This window comes from Chlorocebus sabaeus, chromosome 21 (genome assembly GCF_047675955.1).
Source record: "Chlorocebus sabaeus isolate Y175 chromosome 21, mChlSab1.0.hap1, whole genome shotgun sequence".
Taxonomy (NCBI): Eukaryota; Metazoa; Chordata; class Mammalia; order Primates; family Cercopithecidae; genus Chlorocebus; species Chlorocebus sabaeus.
In genome coordinates this window covers 45,218,784-45,245,906 of record NC_132924.1, presented here as the reverse complement: position 1 = coordinate 45,245,906, position 27,123 = coordinate 45,218,784, and the positions used below count along the sequence as shown (strand labels likewise).

Sequence of the window (27,123 nt, the reverse complement as noted above, 5' to 3'; positions counted from 1 at the left end):
CAAAGAGCTGGGATCACAAGCACGAGACACCATGCCTTAATTAATTAAAAAATAGTAATAAATTATAGTGCTGTCATCTGATTTCAAACATCCCTTTAGAGTGGGGTGAACACACCTCAACGGCACTGTGATGAGCACTAAGCAGGGTCCGTGCTGGGTGTGGGAAGAGAGATAGCTAACCTTTGTGGGCTCACATTACTCCACGCTCTAGGTAGTTGGGATGAGCTGGATATTTGTGTCCCCCCAAATTGCATATGTTGAAATCCTAACTCCTAACACAATGGCATTAGGAAGTGGGGTCTCTGGAAGATAATTAGTTCATGAGGGTAGAGCCTTTATGAATGGGATTAGTGCTCTTACAGGAAGTGTGAAAGGAAAATATCTTGGGTCCCCAAAATCACTAAGGAAAACTCCAGCTGGGAACTGCTTAGGGCAAACCTGCCTCCCATTCTATTCAAAGTCACTCTTCTGCTCACTGAGATAGATGCTTATCCGATTTGCCTCCTTTGGAAAGGTTCATCAGAAACTCAAAAGAATGTAGGCATTTGTGTGTCACCTCTCTGTGACCTGGAAGCTCCCTCTGGGCTTCGAGACTTCCTGCCTTTGCTGCAAGTTGTCCCACCTTTCCAGACCAAACCAACGTACTTCTTACATATTTCGATTGATGTCTCATGTTTCACTAAAGGTATGAAACCAAGCTGTGCCCTGACTACCATGGGCACATACCGTCAGGACTTCCCGAAGCTGTGTCACAGGCTGGTCCTCAATGTTGGCAGAATAAACTTTCTAAATTAACTGAGACCTGTCTCAACTTTTCAGGATTCTCAGAAGAAACATGAGAGCACTCTCTCTGTTCTCCACCATGTGAGGATCCAACAAGAAGGTGGCCATCTGCAACCCACAAGAGGACTGTCACAAGAACCCAATCACGTTGGTACCCTGATCTCGAACTTCCAGCCTCCAAAACTGTGGGAAATAAAATTTTATTGTTCATAATCCACCAGGTGTATGGTATTTGGTTTTAACAGCCCAAACTCTCCTAAGAAGGGGACCATGGAATGTAGGCCCTCTACTTTTTCTCAAGAGTGACATGTCAGTATGTGAATCCTGGAACTGTTATGGCTATGTCGTGATGGGGAAAGGCAACCTGAAAAGAAAGCCAACTTAGAGGAGTGTGGGATTTAAAACTATTAATAGCAGAGATTTAGAGCTCTGGCCCTGATTGTATGGAACGTAAAACTGCTCTCCCTTTAAACTTCTTGCTAATGGAAGCAAGACACTCCTTTTTTTTTGAGATGGAGCCTCACACTGTTGCCCAGGCTGGAGTGCAGTGGTGCAACCTCGGCTCACTGCAAGCTCCGCCTTCCGGGTTCACGCCATTCTCCTGCCTCAGCCTCCCAAGTAGCTGGGACTACAGGCGCCCGCCACCACGCCTGGCTAATTTTTTGTATTTTAGTAGAGACTGTGTTTCACCTTGTTAGCCAGGATGGTCTCGACCTCCTGACCTCATGATCTGCCCGCCATGGCCTCCCAAAGTGCTGGGATTACAGGCGTGAGCCACTGCTCCCGGCAAGACACTCCTTTTTTATTTAAACAAGTAGATCTTGGTGTTCTGATATTGTAATAAAAACATTTTAATTGGTAACAATACCTTTACTCCAAAGTTAGCGCGTATCATTGCCAGTGAGTCTGCTAGCAGCACTGCACATGGTAAATAGGAGATACTTATATTCTGGGTTATTGGAAACAACAGATAGGATTATTTATAGATAAACAGTGTAGAAATAGGAGGTTGGAAGCTTCCTCTTAACCAGGAGAAAGCCATAGCCCAGCTTTACGATTTCCCATTGGGTCTCATGTGGGACTACAGACAAGAGCCTCAGGGTCATTCCACTGGTTAAATAAAGTTTCTTTCTTTTTTTTTTTTTTTGAAACAGAGTCTTGTTCTGTCACCCAGGCTGCAGTGCAGTGGCACAATCTCGGCTCACTGCAACCTCCACCTTCCGGGTTCAAGCAATTGTCTTTGGTCCCAAACTCCTGATCTCAGGTGATCCACCGGCCTCAGCCCCCCAAAGTGCTGGGATTATAGGTGTGAGCCACCGGGACTGGCTTAAAGGAAGTTTTTTTTCCTTTTTTTTTTTTTTTTTTTTGAGACGGAGTCTTGCACTGTTGCCTGGGCTAGTGTGCGGTGGCGCAATCTCGGCTCGGCTCACAGCAACCGCCTTCCGGGTTCAAGCCATTTGCCTGCCTCTGTTGGAACCTAGTTTTTAGATTCCTTCCTGGGCAGGGGTCGCCGCGAGAGACCACTCGACACGGAAGTCACAGCGGAGAGATTTATTGCTAGCGCGCTAGGGTCCTATGTCCGAAGTTGGCCACAGGACCCCGAATGCTTGTTACAGACAGTTTATAAAGGCAAAAACCACAAAAATTCACAAAGCTTGAGGCGCAAGATGATTGGAGCAGGTTATGGCCTGAGCAAGGTGTCTTACTCTGATTGGTTGGTTTGAACCTGGTTTGAACCCGCGCGGGGTATTTCCCGGACTTGTTCTTCTGTTTGAGTTCCAGGAATTTGGGTGGGTGTTTTAGATAGCCACACGGACATCGGGCGGGTGCTTTAGATGGCCACCTGGTCATTGGGTGGGTGCTTTTAGATAGCCACCTGGTGTGGCTTTTCTAAGCTTCTAAGTTTCAAAGTCTCTAAGTCTCTAAGTTTCTAAGTCTATAAGTTTCTAAGCTTCTAAGTTTCTAAATCTATAGGTCTCTAAGTTTCTAAAGGTTTCTAAGTTTCTAAATCTATTTTCACCTCAGCCTCCCGAGTAGCTAGGATTACAGACGCAGGCCACCACACCCAGCTAATTTTTTTTTTTTTTTTTTTTTTAGAAGAGACGGGGTTTCACTATGTTGGCCAGACTGTTCTCAAATTCCTGACCTTTTAATCTGCCCACCTCGGCCTCCCAAAGTGCTGGGATTACAGGGATGAGCAGGGTCAATGAAGTTTCTTAAATGTCCATAATTAATACAAAGCATAAACTTATTACTACCATAGCTATATAGTTTAGGTGTGATCCATATCTAAGTAACAAAATTAAGTTAATGAAAAGAATTTTGTTCAAATAAGAATAATATATGAAAAAATGAGGCAAGATAAAAAAAAATAGCTGTAGGGTAACAAGAATTTAAGCTGGGGAAGCTAGAATTTCTTAGCAAAGAAACTGTCAAGTTTACCAACCTAATAATGTTCTTGGTAAATTTTCTTGTCAAAGGACTTCCGACAGACAATTCTTGAACTTTTAGAGAAAACATAAAAATACCAAGAGATTATGTCAGAGAACAGCATAAATTTGATAGTGGAAATAATTTTCATTGTGGACCACACCAAGACAAACAATTATGGAAATGCACATGTAATTCTTTGAGCCATTAATTTGTAAATGACAAAGATCGGAAATAAGGGATTTTCTTCCCCCAAGAGACATGCTAGTTACTAAAGCTATGATACAAAATATAACAAAAGTCAACAAAAGGAAATTGAAGAGGAATGTATGTCATTACAGCAAAGACAGGATGCATGATATTTTTCACCACCTAATATTACAATAGGTAAATGGATTAGCTAACTCTACAATCTGATTTAGAAAACGCAGAAAGGATTATTTAAAATAATGCCATGTAAAGGTCTTAGTTGACTTCCTTTTGTCTAATGGTATTCACACTTTACTGACAGTATGTTAAAAGTTTATGAGTAAAAGTAGGAATGCAGTAAAATATTTTTAGACCACCTACAGCTAGCATACATTAAATTACACAACACATTCTTTTCAATAAATGGCCTTTTTATATCATTCCAGTTACTGATAGAAACTGAAAACAGGGCTATGACATTTAATTAATTCACAAAATGCAGCTGTTCTTCAAGTTTTTGGCAGTTGTCCAACAATTTTAATGAAAATTTTTAAAAAGAGAACGAGGAAAAAAAATTCCACCAGAAATAACTTCCATTTTTCGATTAGTCCTTAATACGACAGAAAAGGTCAAAAAATGCAAGCTCTGGGCAAGTATTACTACAAAAATTAGAATCAATATGGGCAGAATATAGACCCAAGAAATGACATGTAAATTTGAAAATGCAATCATATTGCAAGCTACTTCCACAAGATAATGTTACCACATCACTGACTTGGTCAGACTCTTTTTTTTTTTTTTTTTTTTTTGAGACGGAGCCTTGCTCTGTCACCCAGGTTGGAGTGCAGTGGCCGGATCTCAGCTCACTGCAAGCTCCGCCTCCTGGCTTCACGCCATTCTCCTGCCTCAGCCTCCCGAGTAGCTGGGACTACAGGCGCCCGCCACCTCTCCCGGCTAGTTTTTTGTATTTTTTAGTAGAGACGGGGTTTCACTGTGTTAGCCAGGATGGTCTCGATCTCCTGACCTCGTGATCCGCCCGTCTCGGCCTCCCAAAGTGCTGGGATTACAGGCTTGAGCCACCGCGCCCAGCCTTGGTCAGACTCTTGATTTAAAGTAGAAAAATCTAATGCAAACCAGCTTAAACCCAAAGGGTAGTATATTGACCAGCATAACCAAACTACAGTAAACACAGGTGTGGAGCTAACTAGAACGAAGGACTCAAATACTATTAGAATTGATCTTCTCTTGCTCTCTGCATTAGTTTAGTTTTCTTCTACTGTCCATCTGCTTTCTATGTTGGAAGATGCATGGCTGATGGCAGCTTCTAGGCTCATGCACTAATGAACCTGGAAGACTCATGCTTAATGATAAGACAATGGAAACATTTTAGGGAAGGATTTTAACTGCCTAGTTTGTATGGTTGACCAAGAGTTGTGACTCAAGTTTTATGGTCCACTTCAGTCCCCACCTTTAGACCAGAAACTGTGACTGGGAGGTGGGCCATTTAGTTCCTATTCTTATTGGCTCATTAACAAATCCTCTCGTTATATGGATAAGATAGAAAAATGAATACTTAATACATATAGAAGAAATTTGAATTAGCATTAATTAGAGAAAGAGTAGAAACAGTCTGTATGAAATCATCAGGTTGTAAAGCAACCCATAGATTGTAAGAAAGTATTTGCAAATCACATATCTGATAAGGGTCTACCATTGAGAATAGATAAAGCACATTTCCAACTCAACAAGTAAAGGACAACTCAACTAAAAAATGGGTAATTGTCTTGAATAGACATTTCTCCAAGGGAGATTTGTAAATGGCCAACAAATGAAAAGATGCTCAATGCCATCAGTCCCTAGAGAGATGCAAATTGAAACTCCCATGAGTGTTGGTGAGGAACTGAGAAGTTAGAGCCTTCATACGTTGCTGGTGAGATTGTAAAATGTTGCCATCACTGTAGAAAAGTGTTTGGGGACTCCTCAAAAAGCTAAACATAAAATTAGCATACAACTCAACGGTTTCTTAGATACATACCCAAAAGAATGGAAAATAGGTATTTAAATGAAGACTTGTAAACAAATGTACTTAGGAGCACTATTCATAATAGGCGAAAGGTAGAAACAACCCAAATGTTCACAACTGATGAGCAGATTAACAAAATCTGACATACTCATACCATGGAATATTATTCAGTCATAAAAAGGAATGAAGTACCGATACGTGCGACAATGTATGTGAACCTCAAAAATATTTTGTCAGACGGAAGAAAAGAGGCATAAAAGCTCATATATTGTATAATCACACTAATATAAAATGCCCAGAATAGGTAAATTCATACAGACAGGAAGCAGAACCTGCTACTCAGGGATAGGCAACAGAATAAAAGAGCAGAACAGGAAGAGGAACTTGCAATTAGGCCATTTGAGGTCCTCTCTGTTTCACATGTCAAAACAACACATGATATTAATTTTAGGCCTTATGCCACACAGCTTCACTGCAAATAATACTGCTCCTTTCTCCTTAGTTCCAATTTGAAAAACCTGGGGAAGGGGAATGGTTCTGCTTAGACTGGCAAAGGTTGCATGCCTACCCTTAACGCCAGGAGTACAGCAAATTATATTTGTCAGCCTAACTGGGACACAGAATTGAGAATGAAACAGTGTCCCCAAAAACGACATTCTCTTTTCAAAAGATGAGGAGGATCAAAAGGCAGCATAATTCCTAACCACTCTTTTTATTTCTCTCTTTCCTTTCCTTTGCACCTGCTTCTGTATGTTAAACTTCCTTTCTCTTCCCTTCCCTTCTCTTCTCATCCTTTCTCTTATCTTCTCTCATTTCTTTTCTTCACTGTCTCTTCTCTACAAGCCTCTTTCCTTTTCCTTTTTTCTTCTCTCTTTCTCTTCCTTCTCTTCATTTTTGTTCTATTCTGTCTCTCACTCTCTTTCCTTATCCCTCTGCCCACTTTTAATATGCATTCCAACAAAAGCCACCCACAGTCATCACCTACACAAGTTGTAGGTGATCTGGTGGCCTTTAACTTCATTTCTACTTCTTCCTGAATTATTCAGATCACTAGATAAACGGTAAATAATTGGATAGAGCCTGCATTCACTGCTAATCTATCTTGCCTATCCAAATTTATGGAAAATTGCCAAGTTCTTGGCAAGTGTGAAAACAGATTTTCTTTCTTTGTTATAACTACAAATGAATTCATGACACAAAAATTATTTCCTAAAACTTTAGAAGCCTTGAACTTGCTCTGCTAAAATCTCTCAATACCTTTGCATTTTTTATGAAAAAGATTTCTTTTGAACTGCTTTCCAACATGTACTGCCTCTAATTAACATGATTATTGAACTTTACTCTGCTATTTGCTTTGTGTGCGAAGGTGGTAATGAAAACATCATCAATAAGAAGTAGCAGCGGAATAAAGGCCACAAAGAGCACTCAGTTAATGTGATAAGGAAGATAGTTTGGAATTATGTATGAAGGCAATTGAAACACTTCAGGCTCTAAGGAAGTAAGAGTAACATCTTTAATAATCCATTTGATTGCCAGTCTTATCAAACAGACCAAATACAATTAAGGTAGGCTTAAAGCTGTGGGTACTCAGGCTATTTGCTTCCTAATGGTCATTCCTTAGAAACTGTCTTATTCACATCCCCCAGTTCCTGGCAGAGTGTGTGGTTTATGGTAGGAACTCAGTCAATTTTACTGCCTGCCTGGCTAAATCAATAATAAATGAAGGGTGCCAGATTACCTAAAATAGTTTCTTCATATAGTTAGAACACTTTAAATCACTTGATGGTCCACGTCTGGCCACACACGGTGGCCCAGGCTTCCTGAAACTGGTTTGGGAGTCTCTTCCTGCCACTGTAGCTTGTAGATGAGAGCAACAAAGACTCTGCTACCAAGAATCCTGAATGCCACTGCTAACAGAGATCACCTGCAAAACAATTCCAAGACAACAAAGAAAATGACTTCCAAGGTGATTCTTCTTGCTGAAATTCACCTTAAAAATTATGGGAGTATGGAGAAGAAAATCCCAGTATATTCAAATGCTTAAGTTAAAAGGAATCAGAGAAATTCATATGTTAATAGATAGTGAAACCCATGTGTTCACAAATAATACCCCAATATTTTTTTATTAGGAAAAAACACATTACCTTTACTTGGTTAAATGACAAAATAACCAAGTAAATGAGTCAAATAATTCATTTATCAGGATAATCAAAATGAGTCAAAATAACTCAGAACAAATTAATAACGCTCAGACAGGAAGTGATAGACTGAACCCTAAGTGAGGAAAACTTCCCTGTGGACTCACATCAGTGATGGGGCGAACATTCATGACAAAGCTAGTAGTTCTTTCCAAGACTCTTTTTTTCTTTTTGGAATCCTCAATTCTAAACAACCCAGCCAATCCGGTCTATGTTCAAAACAGTCAGTGTCTCTCACAGAAGGGTGGGTGGGCCCACTTCAAACCTACAGGAGCACAACCAGAGTCATCCTAATGTGAAACCTGGTGCTTCCGTTTCTACCTCAGTCTGAATACTGACATAAACCTTTAGCAGATGGAAATCTTTCTTTTTTCTTTTTAAGAAAATTAACCTTTAGTGGTATAATCCCAAGACCATGTTTTACTTATTTATTTGGAAAAATAGAAGCTGGAGACCATTGTTTATCCCATGACAATCTATTCTATGAGAGCAAACAGGAAGAATCGTTGTTATGACTTTGAAAAATATAACCTTTAAAAATACTGATATTGGGAAGCTTTAAATATTACATTGGTTAGAAACATTGTTAAGGGAACTTTCTTTTTCTGCCTGTAGTGGTTCAACTTCTGGTGAGAGTATATGCTGATAGAAAATCTAGAAGTCATGACTTTTAGGGAATTAAAGAAAAGTAGCAAAATATGATTGATATGCAAAGATTTTGAATAAGGGACCTGGAACAGGAATAAAAGGCGATGAGCTCCAGAAAATAAGCTACCCCCAACTCAAGATAACCTACTACTAAAAGCAGATCTACCATTCAACCCAGCAAATCCCACTACTGGGTATCCATGCAAAGAAAAAGGAGTCATATCAAAAAGACATCTGCACGTGTATGTTTATTGCAGCACAGTTCATAATTGCAAAGATATGAAACCAGCCTAAGTGCCCATTGACCACTGAGTGGATAAAGAAAATATGGTATATATACACCATGGAATACTACCCAGCCATAAAGAAAAAAGAATGAAATAATGTATTTCACAGCAACTTGGATGAAACTGAAGGTCATTATTCTAAGTGAACTAACTCAGGAATGGAAAACCAAATAGCATATGTTCTCATTTATAAGTGGGAGCTAAGCTATGGGTACGCAAAGGCATACAGAGTGGTATCATGAACTTTGGAGATTCAGAAGGGAGAGGGTGGGAGCGGGGTATGGGATAAGAAAAACTACATGTTGAGTACTATGTATACTACTTGGGTGACAGATGCACTAAAATCTCAGACTTCACCGCTGTACAATTCACCCATGTAACCCAAAACCACTTACATCCCAAAAACTATCTAAATTAAAAAAAAATAAAGATAATCCAGAAAGAAAGTAATAAAGTCCTGTGAAGAATCATTAAGGAGGGAATATCTGGAGATAGCCTGACTAGCTGTGTGACCTCAAGAAAAATTAATTTATTTCATGTAATGATTGTGCTTTACACTGCCCCCATGTTTTTTAAGTATGTAGCACATTTGCAAAGCTTTTCATAAACAGGTAAGAAAAATATGTTATCGTTTTAACTTTTATTTTAGTGCAGGTTTGTTATATAGGTAAACCTGTGTCATGGGGGTTTGTTGTACAGATTATTTCATCACCCAGGTACAAAACCTAGTACCCAATAGTTATTTTTTTGTGTACTACTCTCCCTCCTCCCACTCTCCATCCTGAAGTAGGCCCCAGTGTCTGTTGTTCCCTTCTTTGTGTTCGTAAGTTATCATTTAGCTCCCATTTATAAGTGAGAACGTGTGGTGTTTCGTTTTCTGGTCCTGTGTTAGTTTGCTAAGAATAATGGCTTCCAGCTCTATCCATGTTCTGACGAAAGACATGGTCTCTTTCCTTTTTTTATGGCTGCATAGTATTCCATGATATATATGTACCACATTTTCTTTATCCAGTCTATCACTGAATGGCATTTAGGTTGATTCCATGTCTTTGCTATTGTGAATTGTGCTGCAATGACCATTCACATGCACGTGTCTTTGTGGTAGAATGGTTTCTATTTCTCTGGTATATATCCAGTCATGGCATTGCTGGATCAAATGGTAGTTCTGTTTTTAGCTGTTTGAGGAATCACCACACTGTCTTCCACAATGGTTGAACTAATTTACACTCCCATCAACAGTGTGTAAGTGTTCTTTTTTCTGCACAACCTTTCCAGCATCTATTATTTTGAGAAAAATATTTATTGACTTGGTAATAGTATACATTCTGACAAATGATTTTTTAAGTCAACATTCAACTTAGATTATTTAACATTAAAAATATTTGTTAAATAATCTCATATGGCAAAAAAAAATTATTTATTTTTATGTTTGAGTAGGAGGCTGCATGCAGATGACATTCCAAGAGTAAATCTGTCTTTCTAGATTTAAATAGTAACCCAGGAAGTGTTGGGTACGAAATTTTGTCAAATTTTTACTACATAGACTGGCAAGGATAAGGATTATTTTGAGAAAAGCTGAGTTTGACCAGAGAGATGTCTTTTTTGGGTCTTACGTATATTTGTAATTTCAATTTACATAGCATATATGTATAATAACAAATAATATACGACATAGATATCTACACAGCAAATTATCTCAAAACGTAGCTGCTGAAAACAACCAGTATTTATTATCCTCCTTTCTGAATGTCAGGACTTTGGGGGTTGCTCGGCTGGGTGCCTCCAGTCAGTCCCCCATCAGGCTGCAATCCAGGGCAATACTGTGGTTATCTCAAGGTTCCCTTTGGGGGGATCCACTTCCAAGCTGCCTCACGTGACTGTTGACAAGCCTCAAGTCTTCATTGGCTGTTGGCCAGAGACTTCAATACCTTGCCATGTGGGTCTCCCTGTAGGTCAGTTTACAACGTGGCAGCTGGTTTTCCTCACAATGGGCTAGAGAGCAAGGGAGAAGGTGCTCAAGATAGAAACCACAGTGTTTTTATCACCTAATCTCAGAAGTGATATCCTCTCCTTTGTATTCTGTCCACTAGATGTGAACAGAATCCAGCCCACATGCAAGAAAAAGGGATCAGACAGGAATGTGAAAATCAGGAGGCAGAGACTACTGAGGGCATTGTTGAGGGCATGCACATGTATGCATGTACGTGTATATGATCATGTATATGCATACCACTCATACATACACTCATATTTAAATACACACAAATGCATGTGTGTGCACACACACATATATATTTATGCATGCATGTATCTATATATTTCCAGAGTATTTATGCTACAAATGCCTGACTGTTGTATCATATGTGTGATAATATGTGGCATTCCTGCTAACATTCACAAGACTGTCAGTTTAGGCAGAGAATAATTGTCAATTATTATCACCAAGTCTAAATTAAGCAAAGTGAGGAAAGGATCAGTACTTTCAGTGGTTTCCAGCATAATGGAAGTTAACTTCTGTAAGCTATCTGACTTTTGCATTCTGTCTCATCTCTAATTTCAGGCTAGAGGCTTCTGTCCTTGACTCCATGATTTAGAAGGGCTGCTCTGGCCCTCCTCACTGGAGAAGGAGTTCCCACTGGAGATCTTACCCCCTCATCTTTTTCACACTCTACCCTGAAATGATGGGCATCTGCTCCCCTGGGGGCACAAGGGATAAGCAAATGGTGGCTGTTTATGAGGACAGACAGAGCTTAGACTTGGGGACCCATTATTCTTGGGAGGAAATACGAAATCACACTGAAGCTGTACTGGTTTGAATTGAAAATTGTTATTATTATTATTATTATCATTTTAGTGAAGCTGAAGTTGTGTCTAGAAGCATCTAGCTTTTCCAGACAGTGTAGGAATGTTTACAAATCGGACCCACTTTGTGTTCCTATACAGGTAGGTATTTGGAAGATTGTGTGCAAATTTTGAAAAAGATGAGGTGCATATGGAAGAAGTGGAAGTGGCTGCTTTCCTGAAAGAGCTTAAGAAAAACTGCACATGAGCAGTGCTTCTTCAGAACCTTGATGGCAAAGTGTCACATGGGTTTGGAGTAAGACAGTGTTTCTCCTATCAGCTCAAAACACACCACCACTCTAATAACTCAAAAACAAAAAAGTTGATACTTAGAACATCAGGTGATAGCATCCTGGGCATGGACCCTAGAGACTAGCAAAGGAAACTTGGGCTTAGAGAAATGAAGTTTATTTCAATAGTCTGAAGGGCAGCAGGCATTAGCCGGGAAGAGGAGGGCAAGAGAAGACAGCTTTGTAGGATGCTGCAAGGTGACTTGAAGCTACCCATGGATGACTTCAAGAAATAAATGGCAAACACTTTATAGATCCAGCTTGCAGGGCTTTATTCATTGGCATTTGGATGTTAAAAGTTAAGCAATGAATATGAAAAGACCCTTCACAGAAAAAAAAAATACAAATGACCAATAAGATTTTGGAAAGATCGTAAACTTCCCTAAACAAATATAAACCAAAACACTGAGATTAAAAATTTCTCCCATTAGATTGGCAAAGTTCAACAAAATTGATATCCAATAGAGAAAGATACCCTATCCAGAAAGGGGCATTATCATACATGATCCAATAGTCTCATGAGGGAATTTCAGCTACTGGAATAGTAATCCAGGTATGCAAAGACATGTGTTACAACATTGTTTGTTGCAGCAAAAACCTGGACAACATATATGTTCATCAATAGAGTAATAAGTAAATGAACTGTAAGATACAATGAAACATAATGCCACAATTCAATTTTGTAATTCTATGTACACTTACTTGAAAAGATGGAGGTTGATGAGATGGTAAAGAGAAAAATGAAGGAGGAAGAACGAATTACATGATTTAATCTCATTGAAAATCCACCTATATACACAGAAGCAAAAGTTAGCCTATCACAGTTTCACAGATGCTGGCAGAAGATGATACTTCTGGCTTAGAGACAAAGGATAGCTTATTACTCATGGTAACAGCATAGATAGAATATTAGTATTTCCACCAGTTCTCCTACCCACAATTTCCAGAGGGCAATGTGAAATGGGCCAGGTGATATGGGCACATAGAGTGGGTTGTGTTACAGAAGAGGAAATTTGAACTTAAGGAAGCCAGACCTTTTATACCGGGCAGTAAGTTGCCTGAGATTATCTTTATAATAAGTGAGGGAGACATTATCTTTATTACACTGCTCAGTAAAAATAAATAAATAAATAAATAAACAAACAAACAAACACCTACTCTTTGGTCTGAAGGTAGACACTGTATCTACCAAAGCTGCAGGTAGACACTGTATCTTAAAAGGCTATTTGCTATACAACTATCCTTGAAAATGTAGTCCTTACCAAAGGCAGTTAGTGCCTTTGCTTATGTGCAGTAACAGGAGAGACTCCAGGAGAATTTTCCCCTTAATATTCCATTGTTATTTGCATTTTAGGTAAACAAACAAAAAAAAGAATGGTAGCTATCAATTAAAATGGGATGTTATTTTACCTAAACTTATAACAATGAAAATTTTGATAACCTGGTCATTGACTATCATAAAAACATGTATTTTATAAATTTTGAATATTTATTTTTTTTTTTTTAGAGATGGGGTCTCACTCTGTTGCCCAAGCTGGAGTAAAGTGTGTGATCATAGCTCACCACAGCTTTGAACTCCTGGCCTCAAGTGATTCTCCTGCCTTGGCTTCCCAAAGTGCTAGGAGTATAGGCATGAGCCACTGTGCCTGGCCAGATATATCTTTTTATACATGTGATATAAGAATATGTATATTGATTGTGGCCGATATATTGTTTATTCTATGCTCATTTCACCCAGTAGAAAATGAGTGATAATGATCATTTTACCCAATACATATTTTTCAGTCACTTAGCAAAACAATATCTAGATTGATAACTGGAATTATTCAAGACAAAATTAGAAAGAAGTTTTAAAATTATGTAGCTTTAACGATAGCCATCACATGCATATTTTTTTCTCACATATTTTTCACTGAAAACTTCTTAAAAACCTATTCTATATCAATACGAGAATCTTTTACTCTGTAAACAATACACACTACCTGTCTAGGAGAGTGAATTAAATAATAAATTTTTTGAACTGAACTTCCAGCTTTTACTGTTGAAGAAACTGAGGCCCAGAGACATTAAGTGATTTGAAGGTGGCCAACAAGTAGTTAATGTTAGAGCTGAGACTAAATCGCACATGCCCTGACTTGGAGCAGAGGGTTCTTTCTTCTTATCCAAATCCATATACATGATATGATGGAGCTTTCAAACTGGGGTATGCATACCCCTGCGGGCAATGGCAGCAAGCCAGGGAGGTAAAGCCACAGGATCAACACAGGGTGTCTTGCTTCAATGTAAATATTACACAAAGATTTGAGGCGAGTTAGGGGAACTACTTTATTTTTATATTAAAACAAGATTGATTGTAAAGAAGAATGCATATTTTACATGAATTTTAAAAATTTCAGGCTAGATTCCTCAGGCGATAATCCCACCCCATGGAGGTAAAAGTTCTCTCTGTTCACTCTGCTGGGAATAATTCTTTTGTAAAAATTTCATGTCACCAAAGTGAGAATGTCTGGGAAGGAGCTTTTATCCAAAAACTGCCTTCATTAACCTCCATCCTTGACCTTCCATAATTAAATTTGCTTTATTTTAGCCTTCATGATGAGTTAATTTCTTCTTTAAGAAGGAACACGTTAAGATCTTATAATAAGTGAGTCTTGAGTTCCTTTCCTAAGAATAGGGTTTTTTAAAAAATTACCTTTTTAATATGAGGTAAAACGCTGAAAAAATAAAGAATAAAAATTTTAGATGTGATTTTAGTAGAAATTAACTGGCGACTAGTTTACATCCGCAAGATGCTTCTTAAAACTATTTTGCATATGGTTATTAAGTCACATTTGTGTAATGTAGAAAACTGAACAAGTATTGTTCATTTCCTTTTTTTCTTGTAGCACATTCATGAATAATATCTGCAATGCTATAACACACATCAACAGCAAAAATGAGCCAACGAATTATTATATATGCCTCCTCAGTGGACCATTTCTCTCATTTGAGTTTTATTTCTAGGATAGAAACTACTTAAACAATAGTTCTTAGATGATTAATCCCTCCACAATAACTTGGAGAGCTTTTACCCCCACCTCAGCCCCAAATACATATTAGAACTACTGAAACAATGTGTACTTGATTTCCCCACTGAGACATTTTTTAATGTTTCATTTCAACACCAGCATTTTTTTTAATGCAAGTAGCTTGACCCATTTCAGAAAGCTACATTTGATTCCCAGATTTCAGGTTCAAATTGGGAGCCAAGAAACCAATTCATTTAATCCAGTCAACATTAATTAAGCGCAGTATGTTAGGCTCTGGCAGAAGAGAGAGACGTCTTAAACAGGATCCTGCCTCCAAAGTTACCCAAGCTAGGGGGAACAAGGCTCACATAAATAAAATCACAAGATAATCTATGCTAGAGGTTCCAATACAGTTACAGGAGACAGCAATTTCAAAAAACAAAAACAAAAAACCAGGTTGAAAAGATTGGCCAAATAGTGGCTCAATTTATCCATTTCCTGTCAGAGAAAAGATTTCTCAGCTACTGAAACAATATGCACTTGTTCTTAGCCAATAAAGTCAGTAGAGAGTTCCTTCCATTTTTCTGTGCACCTGGACTCTTCCGGAGCCTTAATACTACCACCCCCATCTTCATCCCAGGTCTGGGTCTATGGTGAGGCAATTAAGGCAGTGGCCTTGGATCTGGATGTAAGAAGCACCAAAAAACCAAAAATTCAGCATTCAAAGTAAATTTTTTTTTTTTTTTTTTTTTTTTTTTTTTTTTTTTTGAGACAGAGTGTCCCTCTGTCACCCAGGCTGGAGTGCAATGGTCTGATCTTGTCTCACTGCAACCTCTGCCTCCCAGGTTCAAACTATTCTCCTGCTTCAGCCTCCCAAGTAGCTGGGATTACAGGTGCATGCCACCATGCCCGGTTAACTTTTGTATTTTTTTTAAATAGAGACAGGGTTTCTCCATATTGGCCAGGCTGGTCTGGAACTCCTGACCTCAGGCAATCCACCTGATTCAGCCTCCCAAAACACTGGGATTACAGGCGTGAGCCACTGTGCCCGGCCTCAAAATAAATATCTTAATGCAATATTTAAAAAAAGAAAAATCAAAATGTATGCAAATAACATGCATAATGAACAAAATGTCAAACTTTTAAATAGAGACACGATCAGAAGTACTGGCCATTTTCCTTTTGCGTCAAGATCCACAGTGACTCTGCAGGGCACCTCGTCACCCCCACCCTGTACGTGAGGCCAGTGGTCCACACACACGTCTAATTTTCAGAAACCTAAATTTCCTGATATTCAAATCTCGAATCAAAGTGATGATTACTGGGTGACTGCTGTTGAGGCGCTCTGACCTCCTCCTGGTCCCGGACATAGCTGAACCCCTCTCTCCGGCATCCACCGCACGCATCACCACGAGCAGGGATAACACACGTGTGTCCGAGGCGCAAGCGTGGGTGTTACAGAGTCACACGCGCAAACGTCACAGAAGTCAGCGTTTGGCTTCAAATATTTCCCAGTGTGGACTGGCTTTTAGTCAACGGGAATGCGGTAACTGTTGGTAACAGAACAATGAGCTGCGCGCCAAGCCAAGTCTCTCTTCGGTGCCACCCGCGGGCGAGGCCGGATTAATCACCGCTGCTGCCGGCGGCCCATGTGTCCTGATGTCCTGGAACCCGAACCCCGTTCCCCGTGCCTTGAAATGCTGGAGCCTACGGAGGGCGTCCGAAACTGCCCTACAGAGCAGTCGCCGGGTAAGCGGCACCTGCCTTCTCAAGCCATCAGCCCCTCTGCCCCCTGCCTGAGGACTCCAGGCAGGTACTGACTTTGGAAGGAAATTTCCGTATCCTGAAGATGGAGATAGGGCAGATTTCAAATTAATTGGTCAACATAAAAGGAGAACAAGGAGTCCAGCACAAAATTGGAATGTAAACAGCGTTGAGCGGTGGCGAAGCCCCCTCAGCAACTCTGCCTGGGCTAGAGGTCCCTAATCTCCTGGGTGGGGTTTGAGAACTTTCTGATCCACACTAATAGACTTACACTGACCTTTTACCACTCAGCATCTGCTGTGTATATAATTATGGTGGTTTGTAGATTAAGTGAAACGGAGATTAAGTAAATTTTGCAGTCTTGATTCTCCAACAGGGGCGTGTGGGTGTGGGTGTAGGTGTGTATCCCTAATATATTGTTCCCAGCAAGTGCAAATCGACACCTTGAAGAGGAAACGTTATTTGATGAGCCCTACAAGCAGAGTCCAGAGCAGTTAAAATAATGATTAAAAGAATATTTGGATATTTGGGTGGGGAAAAAGAATCTCAGAATCGTGCCAGGTGAGACCTAGCAAGGCTTTCTGGAGTTCTCTGACTCATCTGCAAAGACGGGGGAGCTGCTGTGATTAAAGGAGACTGAGAGTTCTGTGTTGAATTGAAAGCTCTTCACACTAAGTCCTAACTTGTGCCTGCGTGTTGCATGGAGGTACAAGAATTTGTCATCAGAGAGGACATTTTATTCTATAGGTTTTAATACTGACCTTATTCTTCTAGGATTTAATAATCCTACTATTTTCAAACATTTTTTTCCCTTTGATTCTAGATCTTCAGACATTGGGCGGTGGAGGAAGCGGCTGCTGTTCTCCCCGTGCTAGAACTGTTCACATCCCAATTTTGTGATGGCCTCTTTTTATTTTCCTTTTAGGCTAACCAATTAATTTGAAATCCAACTTTTCGCCATCTTCAAGCTACTGAAATTCAGGCCTCTAAATTCAGTACCTTTTCTGAGTGACATCCTCCACCAGCCAAAACAATGCTGCAAATTGAAATTCTACCTTCTTCAAATGCCCCTCTGCCTCCCACTGTCCTTTTGGTTTTCTCCCTCACTTGACCACGATCCTCCTCTGTCTCCTTTCCAACATGTTTCCCTCTCCTTTCTTTCCACGAAAGGAAAGACACTTCATCGTGATCTTCCTTGGATCCCACTCTCCTCTGGTTAACTGACTCATCAGATCAGCACAGCTGCCCCGATGAGATCTCTGATGAGTTCCACATTTACCCTTGCAGCTTTCCGGTGGATGCCTTGACCAGTATGTTCCACCATGGCCTCAATTTCAGCATTTCTCAGCTGCATCTGTCTTCCCTCCCAGTCACCTTTCTCATCAAGTCATCACATCATCATCATCATCACCTGTGACTTCTCTCGTGCTAATTCTCTGCCTCCTTTTACTTGCCAGTTCCCATTCATTCTCCCTAAACACGCCCCATGTCATATCTGTTCACTGCCCATTCACACTTGCCCCCACCCTAGGGCAGGTTCCTTAGCTGGCGGACTTTGTTTCCCAGAGGTAGCCTTGCTTCCTGTCTGCAGTTCTCACTGCACCCCAGGCCCCCATGCACATCACTGCTAGAGTCATCTTCCCGAAGCCTAGCTTTGTCACGTTTTTTCTAGTTCAAAAATCCAGTTATATCTTCCTATTGCCCCAGAAGAGAGCACAATGCTGAATCACCCAATAGTCAGTTCTGTGCCTTCAGGGTACCAACAAAGCAAGGGCACCAACGGAGAAGGAGGAAAAGTGTTTGTGACATAATTTGATATTGGATATTGTGTAAAAGCATTGACATTGTTATCCTTAATTAGACTTTCTTACATGAATTTTACCATACAGCTACTTAGAATATATATTTCATATATATGTACATATACATGTGTTTATATATCATATAAAATTAAATGATGTTCAGTTAGAGTTCTCAAGGCCTGAAGAAGTTTTCTCTGAGCACTGATTAAGTACACAGTTCTGAGCCTAAATTTCAAAGTTGGCATAAATAATATGATCCCAACCCACCTTTCTTATTTCTCACAATTGCCTTCCACATGCCTTTTACTTCAGCCAAAGGCTGTACAGCCCCACATACCTTATACATTCTTCTGCTTCTTCTGTTTTGTGTGCCTACTCTCCTCTTCCACCAACATCCCATTTCTAATTTCACCTCACCTCTCAAGGCCCAGCCTGACTGTTAGTTGTGCCCTGAAATCTTCCAACATGCCCGGGCTAACAGTACAGGCATACTTCATTTCTACTGTGCTTCACTATATTGTGCTTTGCAGATACTGGTTTTTTTTTTTTTTTTGAATGTTACTATCATATTTGCTTAAGGGACCACTAACTGTGCCCCTGTAAGATGGCAAACTTAATTGAATTCCTTTAGATGAGGGCATATGGTAGTAGTGAAGCTGTGTGTTAACTGGGAACTGGAATTGTTCCACCACGGATTCACTGAAATGTGAATTGGCACATTTTCATGTTTCTTGGTACTTTGATATTAATATTTTGTACCAGATTCATGTAAAATTATTGATTGGAAAGAAACATGCTGTGACAAAAACTTGTGTAAATAAATAACTATGATAATGATTTACATATTATGCTGATACATTCAATTTCCCTTTCACCTCATATTTTTTGAAATTTGATTTAAATTTTTAAATATTCATTCTATGGCTACAATTTTCAAAATGTGCATTACTTTCTGATTATCAAATTAATATGTGCTTATTGTAAAATACTAACACATCACTAAAAATAAATATTGCCTAGAAAGTGAAAGTCCCTCATGATCTCAAGTGATGACTTTTGCTAGTAATTTGAAGTGTGTGCATTTTGTATTCATATAAATATGACTTTTAACAAAAATATTGTTACACATATTATACTGCCAATTACTTTTTATTTATAAATATATTTTAGATATCTTTAGATGTCTGGATATCTATTTGTATCAGTTAGAGTTCTCCAGAGAAACAAAACAACAGGATATATAGAGATATATAGAAAGAGACTTATTATGAGGAATTGGCTCACTTGATTATGGAGACTGAGAAGTCCCACAATCTGCTGTCTGCAATCTGGAGCCCAGGAGAGAGCCAGTAATGTAGCTTAGTCCAAGCCCAGAGACCTGAGAACTAGGAATGCTGATGTCTGAAGGCAGAAGATGGATGTCCTAACTCCAGAAGAAAGCATGAATTCACATTCCTCTGCTTTTCTGTTCTATTGGGGGCCCTCACTGGATTGGATGATATCCACCCCCATGGGCGAGGGTGATCTTCTTTACTCAGTCCACTAATAGTAATGCTAATCTCTTCCAAAAACATTCTCAGAAACACACCCATAAATAATGTTTTACCAGCTATGCGGGCATCTCATAGTACAGTCAAATTTATATATAAAATTAGCCATCAGACCACCTCTCTATATTTGGAAACTACTTCACAGTATTCCATTGTGATGTCACATATCAATTTAACCTGCATTCCAGTTAATGGAGACTATTTCACAACCACAGAAAATGTATGCTGAAATAAGCAGTGATAATCACATTTGTCTGGGTGTATGCACCTGTGTGTTTCTGAGTCCTGGAGGTAGAATGGCCGCATCAATTTAAAAGCACATTTATAATTTTAATAGATGGCTGCCAAGTTTTAATTCTTCTTTGGGCTATACCACCCCAAACACTATGCAAAGATGTGACTGACTGTACATAGTAGAGGCTGATAGTTGACATCTTTAAGTTAAAATACCCAGATGAGGGCCGGGTGTGGTGGCTCACGCCTGTAGTCCGAGCACTTTGGGAGACTGGAGCAGGCAGATTGCCTGAACTCAGGAGTTCGAGACCAACCTGGCCAACATGGTGAAACCCCATCTCTACAAAAAAATTAGCTGGGCGTGGCGGCATGCACCTGTAGTCCCAGCTACTTGGGAGGCTGAGGCAGGAGAACTGCTTGAACCTGGGAGGCAGAGGTTGCAGTGAACCGAAATCATGCCACTGCACTCCAGCCTGGACAACAGAGCAAGATTCTCTAAAAAAACAAAACAAACAAACAAACAAAAAAAAAACAGATGAGAATGTCTAAGCCTGATCCAATGGGTTTTTCCAAGCCCCAGGCTCGGCTTGTGTAACTGGATAACAAAGCACCCTGATGGCAATGCCTAACCCTGAGCCTATGAATGCTCCAAGTCCCTAGATTCAGCTTGCTTAACAAGGTGTCAAGGGAAGTTCGGGACTATACATTTGCAGCTGCTGTCCATCACTAGGATACCTACCTTCCTCATTTCTTTAAATACGTTCATTGCACTAAATATAACTCCTATTGAAGTCCTCTACCAAATAGCAAAACTACTGTCAAAATTTCATATATCACCCAGAAAGATTTATAAGTCAGTTATAACCTCACCATTCATAACAAATCCCAGCTAAAATTCAGTGATTGTTTTGACTCTGATAATTACAATGTTTGTCAGATTCCAGGACTGCAATGATTATACTTTTCATTTTTGTCATGTCTTGTTAGCTCTACTTTTTCATGGCAAATTACAGACAGACTTTACTTTTTTCATCTTATTTTAGGTCATGTGGCCTATTAATGTTATTTTATAATTTAGCAAAGGACTTTAAAAGAAAAAAGCAAAGCATTTAAACAGCTGTTGCTAAAGTTTTATTTTTAAAACAGAGCTATGGGAATAAAAGTTGCTTCTCCACCAAAAATTCTCACAGTATGAGTATGTTAGCAACTCATGAAAAATGAAGTCACTGTTGCTTGCCAAGCAAGGGAAAATGTATTCATTTGTTCAGAGAAAAATGACATATATTCATTCATTTCACATTTTTTGAGAACTTACTGGGTGCCAAGCATAATGTGATAGGCACAAAAAAAGTCCTATAATAACATACATTTTATCCTACTCTTTCCACCTCCAACCCTATACTGGGCGAATTCTGTAGGAAACCTATCAAATACTAATTCTTCATGTTCAAAGAAACATTTAAGAATAGTTCTTTAAAGACCAAGTTACCTTGCCTCATAGAGAATAAAAACTTGCTTTTGGTGTATATGTACACATGCATATTTTTTTCTCCCTGATTAAAAATTATTTAAACATCTGTGCCGAGGATTAAGGATAATGAAATTCAACCACAAAAATGAGTAAATAATATATAATTGTAGTGTTGGAATTTATCAGTTTAGAATGGTTATCTCCATATTCACCTTTCTTTTGATCTTCTTGTAGACATTATTGTTATTGACTGCAAATGCCTCAGCATTTTTGTTCACTGGAATGTAGTTTGATAGATTAATTATATGTTATCAGGCAGTTGAAGATCAACTAAAGATACGTGGCCACAAGAGGGATGCTGATGTCTTCGAGCTGTTCCTTTCTAAAAAGTAAGTGTACTTAACATAAAAAAATGAAAGAGTATCATGTTATCATGATCATGTTAAAATGTTTCACAGATTCAAATGTTCTTTTCCATTTTTGCCCCTCAAGGACTGGGTAGGCAACCACACTCCAATTATTTTACCACTTCCTGGAGTCCACAGTTTTCTATTGGAGAGACAAAATACTGAAACTGATTAAAAAAAAAAAAAAAGATTATAGAGACAGGCTGTTTGAATCCCAGCTCTGTCTCTTCCAGCTGGGTGATCTTGGGTATGTCGTACAACCTCCCTATTAGGATTGTCAGATTTAACAAATAAGTATATAGGACATCCAGTTGAATTTGAATTTCATAGAAACAATGAATATAATTTCAGTTAGTGTAAGTATGTCCCACACAGTAGTTGGAAAATTCATTGTTTCCCTGAAATTCAAATGTAGCCCGATATCCTGTATTTTATCTGGCAATGCTATTCCCTGGGTATAATTATACTACCTCATTCTCAGGGTTGTTGTGAAGCTTAGGTGAGTTACTAAAAGTTAGTCAAAGTTACTGGCACACAGTAAGCACTCAATGAGCATTAGTATGGTTAATATTATTACTATTATTGGGAATCATTATACCACATACTATGATAATGACCCCCATTGTACTACAACCTCTACCTATCCCCATACAAATTTTACCGGTAAGTAGAAAAATCCCTCTCACATATCAACAGCCCACTTTGATTCCACTCGAACTCCTCAAGGGGGCAAACAACAAATTGGGTTTTTCTATAGAGTAGAATGAGATAGAACATAAGTATGAGAGGAAGAGGGAGTTATAAATAAAATTAGACTCTGATACCGCAGTTCTCACTGGCCAATAAGTGACACTGAAGTTTGCATTTTAAGCACAGTGACCCTATTCCTACATTGTGTCCCCCTTACTTTGTGCTTTTTAATGCCTCTGAATTCTGTGTATTATTTTTAAATAGGCTTCCAGTAAAGAAAATGCTTTAGTTTATCAACAAATTTAATCACTTTTATTTCTAGCAATTTGGGGAAATCCTTTCTTATTATACACATTTTATTATAAATAAATATTTATGTTTATCAGTACAGAGAAAAGTGTTTATCTTTGTAAGGGCTCTGAATCTCTTGGTAGTAAAGGAATACATTGATGACAAGTTTGAAATATTTAAAAATATATTTAGTATGCAACACGTATGGTAGAGTATTCTGACACATTTAAGGTCATGCTTTGAGCCACTCGATATAGGTCAGTTAGTTTTTTTTTGTTTTTTTTTTTTGAGACGGAGTCTCGCTCTGTCGCTCAGGCTGGAGTGCAGTGGCACAATCTCGGCTCACTGCAAGCTCCGCTCCGCCTCCCGGGTTCACGCCATTCTCCTGCCTCAGCTTCCCAAGTAGCTGGGACTACAGGCGCACGCCACCACGCCCGGCTAATTTTTTTTTGTAATTTTAGTAGAGACGGGGTTTCACCATGTTAGCCAGGATGGTCTCGAACTCCTGACCTCGTGATCCACCCGCCTCGGCCTCCCAAAGTGCTGGGATTACAGACATGAGCCACCGTGCCCGGCCAGGTCAGTTAGTTTTAAAATAACAATAAATACTTCATGTGGTCAAAAGATTGCATCTTTCATGATTTTGACAATTGTATACTATTGATCACTACAGTAAGTAGATAATAAGAGTAGCTTTAAAATACTAGAAAATTTGAGATATTGGTCACCTGACAGTAGGTAATTAATGGTCTCCTTATGAGAAGGATAATACCTTTTACATTTTGAGGATACTAAGTTACCATTTCATCCAGCTGTGGACAAAAACTATTTCCCAGTTCAGATGCCAATACACTGGTATACTGAGTTATTTATTTGCCTAAGTTTCTGTTGACTCTGGGAAATGGAAAGCATCTTATTGACGTGTTCTTGAGTGATCATGGAGAACATACATTGTAACAGGATGTTGACAAGTATTGTCAGCATGAGTCATAGCCATCATTAGTAGAATTACCTCTCACTTATCCTTTGACTGGCCTCACCTTATAACATAACAGCTTGTTATTGATTTCGGACAGGTTTATGTGCAGAATAAACCCTTCTGACATGAAATAGAGTACCCTTGAAAAGTGAATTTATATGATATTAGATGTGGGCTTGTAAAATTTTTTCTTAAATTAAATTTTAAAAAAGAAAAATGAAAAATGGATTTATTATATTACCTAATCAATGAAAATTCAACATTGATATTACTGCTACAAAAAAATTAATGACAGTAACTTGACACAGTTAATACTTTAAAGTTTTAGTGTATTAAAACAACTTTCACACCACTGCGCTCCAGCCTGGGAGACAGAGCGAGACTCAGTCTCAAAAAATAAAATATAAAATAAAATAAAATAAAATAAAATAAAATAAAATAACTTTTATGGGAAATCCTCTGAGTGGGGCATGAGATACTCTAATGTAGCCATGTAATGATTTCCTTATTATTTATCGTAGGAACAGATGAAGTTAACATACTCTCACTATCACCCAATGCAATAGTTATGGTACCCCAAGGTCCAAGTACTCTTTCCCTGAAATAAGCTACATATCTACAGTGAGAGAGGAGAATGTATTATTATTTGTACAAATTTCCTACTAAAAGTTGCTTTGAGGCCAGACGCGGTGGCTTACACCTGTAATCCCAACACTTTGAGAGGCTGAGACAGGTGGATCACATGAGCCCAGGAGTTTGAGACCAGCCTGGCCAACATGTGAAATCCTGTCTCTACAAAAACTTAGCTAGGTATGGTGGTGTACACCTGTGGTCCCAGCTACTCAGGAGGCTGAGGTAGGAGGATCTTATGAACCTAGGAGGTGGAGGTTGCGGTGAGCCGAGATGGAGCCACTGTACTCCAGCCTGGGCAACAGAGCCAAACCCTTTCTAAAAAAGAAAAAAAAAAAAGTTGTTTTGGAAGAGTCTGAAATATTTTGTTGTGCCAGGGAAGTGCTCAAAAACTAATGGTACATATCAAAGAGACACACGATTCTGCTTGAAATGTCTTTTATAAGGGATAATTTGATCATTGTTTTAAGTGATAAAGGATTAAGAAAAAAAACTCTTGAAAATTCAGGGAAGATGGAGAGGAGAATGAGTGAGATAGAAGAAGAGGGAACAGATGTTCATTACATAAGAATAGCAGCTAATAATATAAAAAGAATAAGAACATTAGGAAAATCATTTTATAATCCTAAATCTATTGGCTCAGATAAGGATCATCAATTGAAGCTAAAGTGATTGAGTAAAGAGTTGTCAGGGAGCAAGATATACACATGATCTCAGATATTCGCCTCATGTATGACTTTCCAATTATAAAATTTGTACTTTTATAGTGGCGAGAACCTCTTAACCAAATGACTGAATTTAGCTTCATCAAGAGTGGGGCAGACTGACAACATTTGGATCCTTATGTGATTCAGTAATTACTACCCATGTAATTGAGAAGTAGACATGATTTTCCTTGCATTTGATCATTAGGAAACAATCCAAAAAATCAATAATGTAAGACATTCTACCAGACGGTTATCCTGGACTCTCCAAAAAGCTAATGTTTTTTGGTTTGTTTGTTTGTTTGTTTGTTTGAGATAGAGTTTTGCTCTTGTCACCCAGGCTGGAGTGCCATGGCACGATCTCAGCTCACTGCAACCTCCGTCTCCTGGGTTCAAGTGGTTCTCCTGCCTCAGTCTCCCAAGTAACTGGGATTACAAGCATGTGCTACCACACCCGGCTAATTTTTGTATTTTTAGTAGAGACGGGGTTGCACCATGTTGGCCAGACTGGTCTCAAACTCCTGACCTTAGGTGATCCATCCACCTCAGCCTCCCAAAGTGCTGGGATTACAGGTGTGAGCCACCATGCCCAGCCCAAAAAGCTAATGTTAAGGGAGAAAAAGGAAAGAAGATGATTACCTTTAAAAAGACTCAAAGATTACATCACCCCAAATGCAATGCATGAATGTTAATGGGATACAGGATTTAAAAAAATCAAAGGAAATGTAGGAACAACAGGGAAACTTTGAACATGAATGGCATATTAGATTAAATTACTGAATTCCATTTCATCTTCTTAGGTGTGAGGATGGTATCATGGTTACACAGGACAATGCCCTGATATAGGAGATACACGAGATGAACTCCTTAAGCTGAGACACCTGCAATAAGCCTGCAACTTTATTTTCAAATGATTCACCAAGAAAATTATCAACCAATAAATATATAAATTAGATAGATAGGATAAGCATGTGACAATATGTCAAAAATTATGATGGGTATACAAGTGGTCATTGTACTATTCGTTCATCTTTTCTCAGGTTTGACATTTTTCAATATAAAAAGTTAGTGAAAAAAGGTTTATTTTGTTTAGAAATATTTGCATGCTTTCAAAAAATGTATGTTTTTATAAAACTTAGAAAAATATTATTCCTTCAGCGTCCCAAGGTTAAAAATAATTGCGATAAAATTTTACTGTAAACGAATTAATATCTGTAATAATAGTAAATATTGATATTTTTATGCTTTGAAAAGTACCTGGCACACAATATGTGATCTATAAGCATTTGATAAATAAACAGATAATGATATGTGATCTATAAGCATTTGATAAATAAACAGATATGTATATGTATACATACTTGGGTTCCACAATTTCTGCCCTGAGAAATAAGAGATCCAACTACTCCAGGCCACATCAATCAAATGACCAACTATCTCAGACAGTGCACTCTCCCAAACCCACATCTGCCCCTTTGATAAGTGAACTGCCTTAGGAATAAGAACCAAGACCACTTGGATAGGTGGAATCTCATACCATTCAAGAGAAGTGGGTAATATTTTAATCCTATAATCAATAAATAAAGGGAGAATAAAGCACTTCACACAGTGTCTGTCTCTTGGTGTCCTGCAGTTTCCATCTGAGTCCAGTCTGGCCAAATACTTCAAGGTTATTGCCCCACAGTAATAACCCACAGACGATATTGAAACAGGACCCAGCTACGTTTCCCACATTTACTTGAAAGTCCAGTATTAGCTTCACTTTTTTCCTTTGTCCTCTCCCCAGTAAAACTTGTTTTGAATTAAGGTTCCAATAAATTCAGTCATAATGAGGTGTAAATTTTTGCTAATGTGGTAAAGTGCTCCCCTTCAAGTATTAGCTTTAACTAGCTGACAAAATCTTA

At 38.8% G+C, this 27,123-nt stretch overlaps 1 protein-coding gene and 1 long non-coding RNA gene across 3 annotated transcripts in view; both read left to right on the top strand.

The window, feature by feature from the left end:
- Nucleotides 1-1,000, top strand: part of LOC119626258 (uncharacterized) — a 93,245-nt gene extending 92,245 nt beyond the window's left edge. For both annotated transcript variants that reach the window (XR_012090352.1, XR_005242439.2), the window contains one exon: nt 820-1,000. This is a non-coding gene — a long non-coding RNA (uncharacterized lncRNA). The remainder of the gene's footprint in view (nt 1-819) is intronic.
- Nucleotides 1,001-16,227: 15,227 nt separating this feature from the next.
- Nucleotides 16,228-27,123, top strand: part of LRRC72 (leucine rich repeat containing 72) — a 49,030-nt gene continuing 38,134 nt past the window's right edge. The window contains exons 1-2 of the mRNA XM_007981980.3: nt 16,228-16,446; nt 21,834-21,907. Of these exons, the coding sequence (XP_007980171.3) occupies nt 16,357-16,446; nt 21,834-21,907 (164 nt within the window). The 5' untranslated portion in view covers nt 16,228-16,356. The remainder of the gene's footprint in view (nt 16,447-21,833; nt 21,908-27,123) is intronic.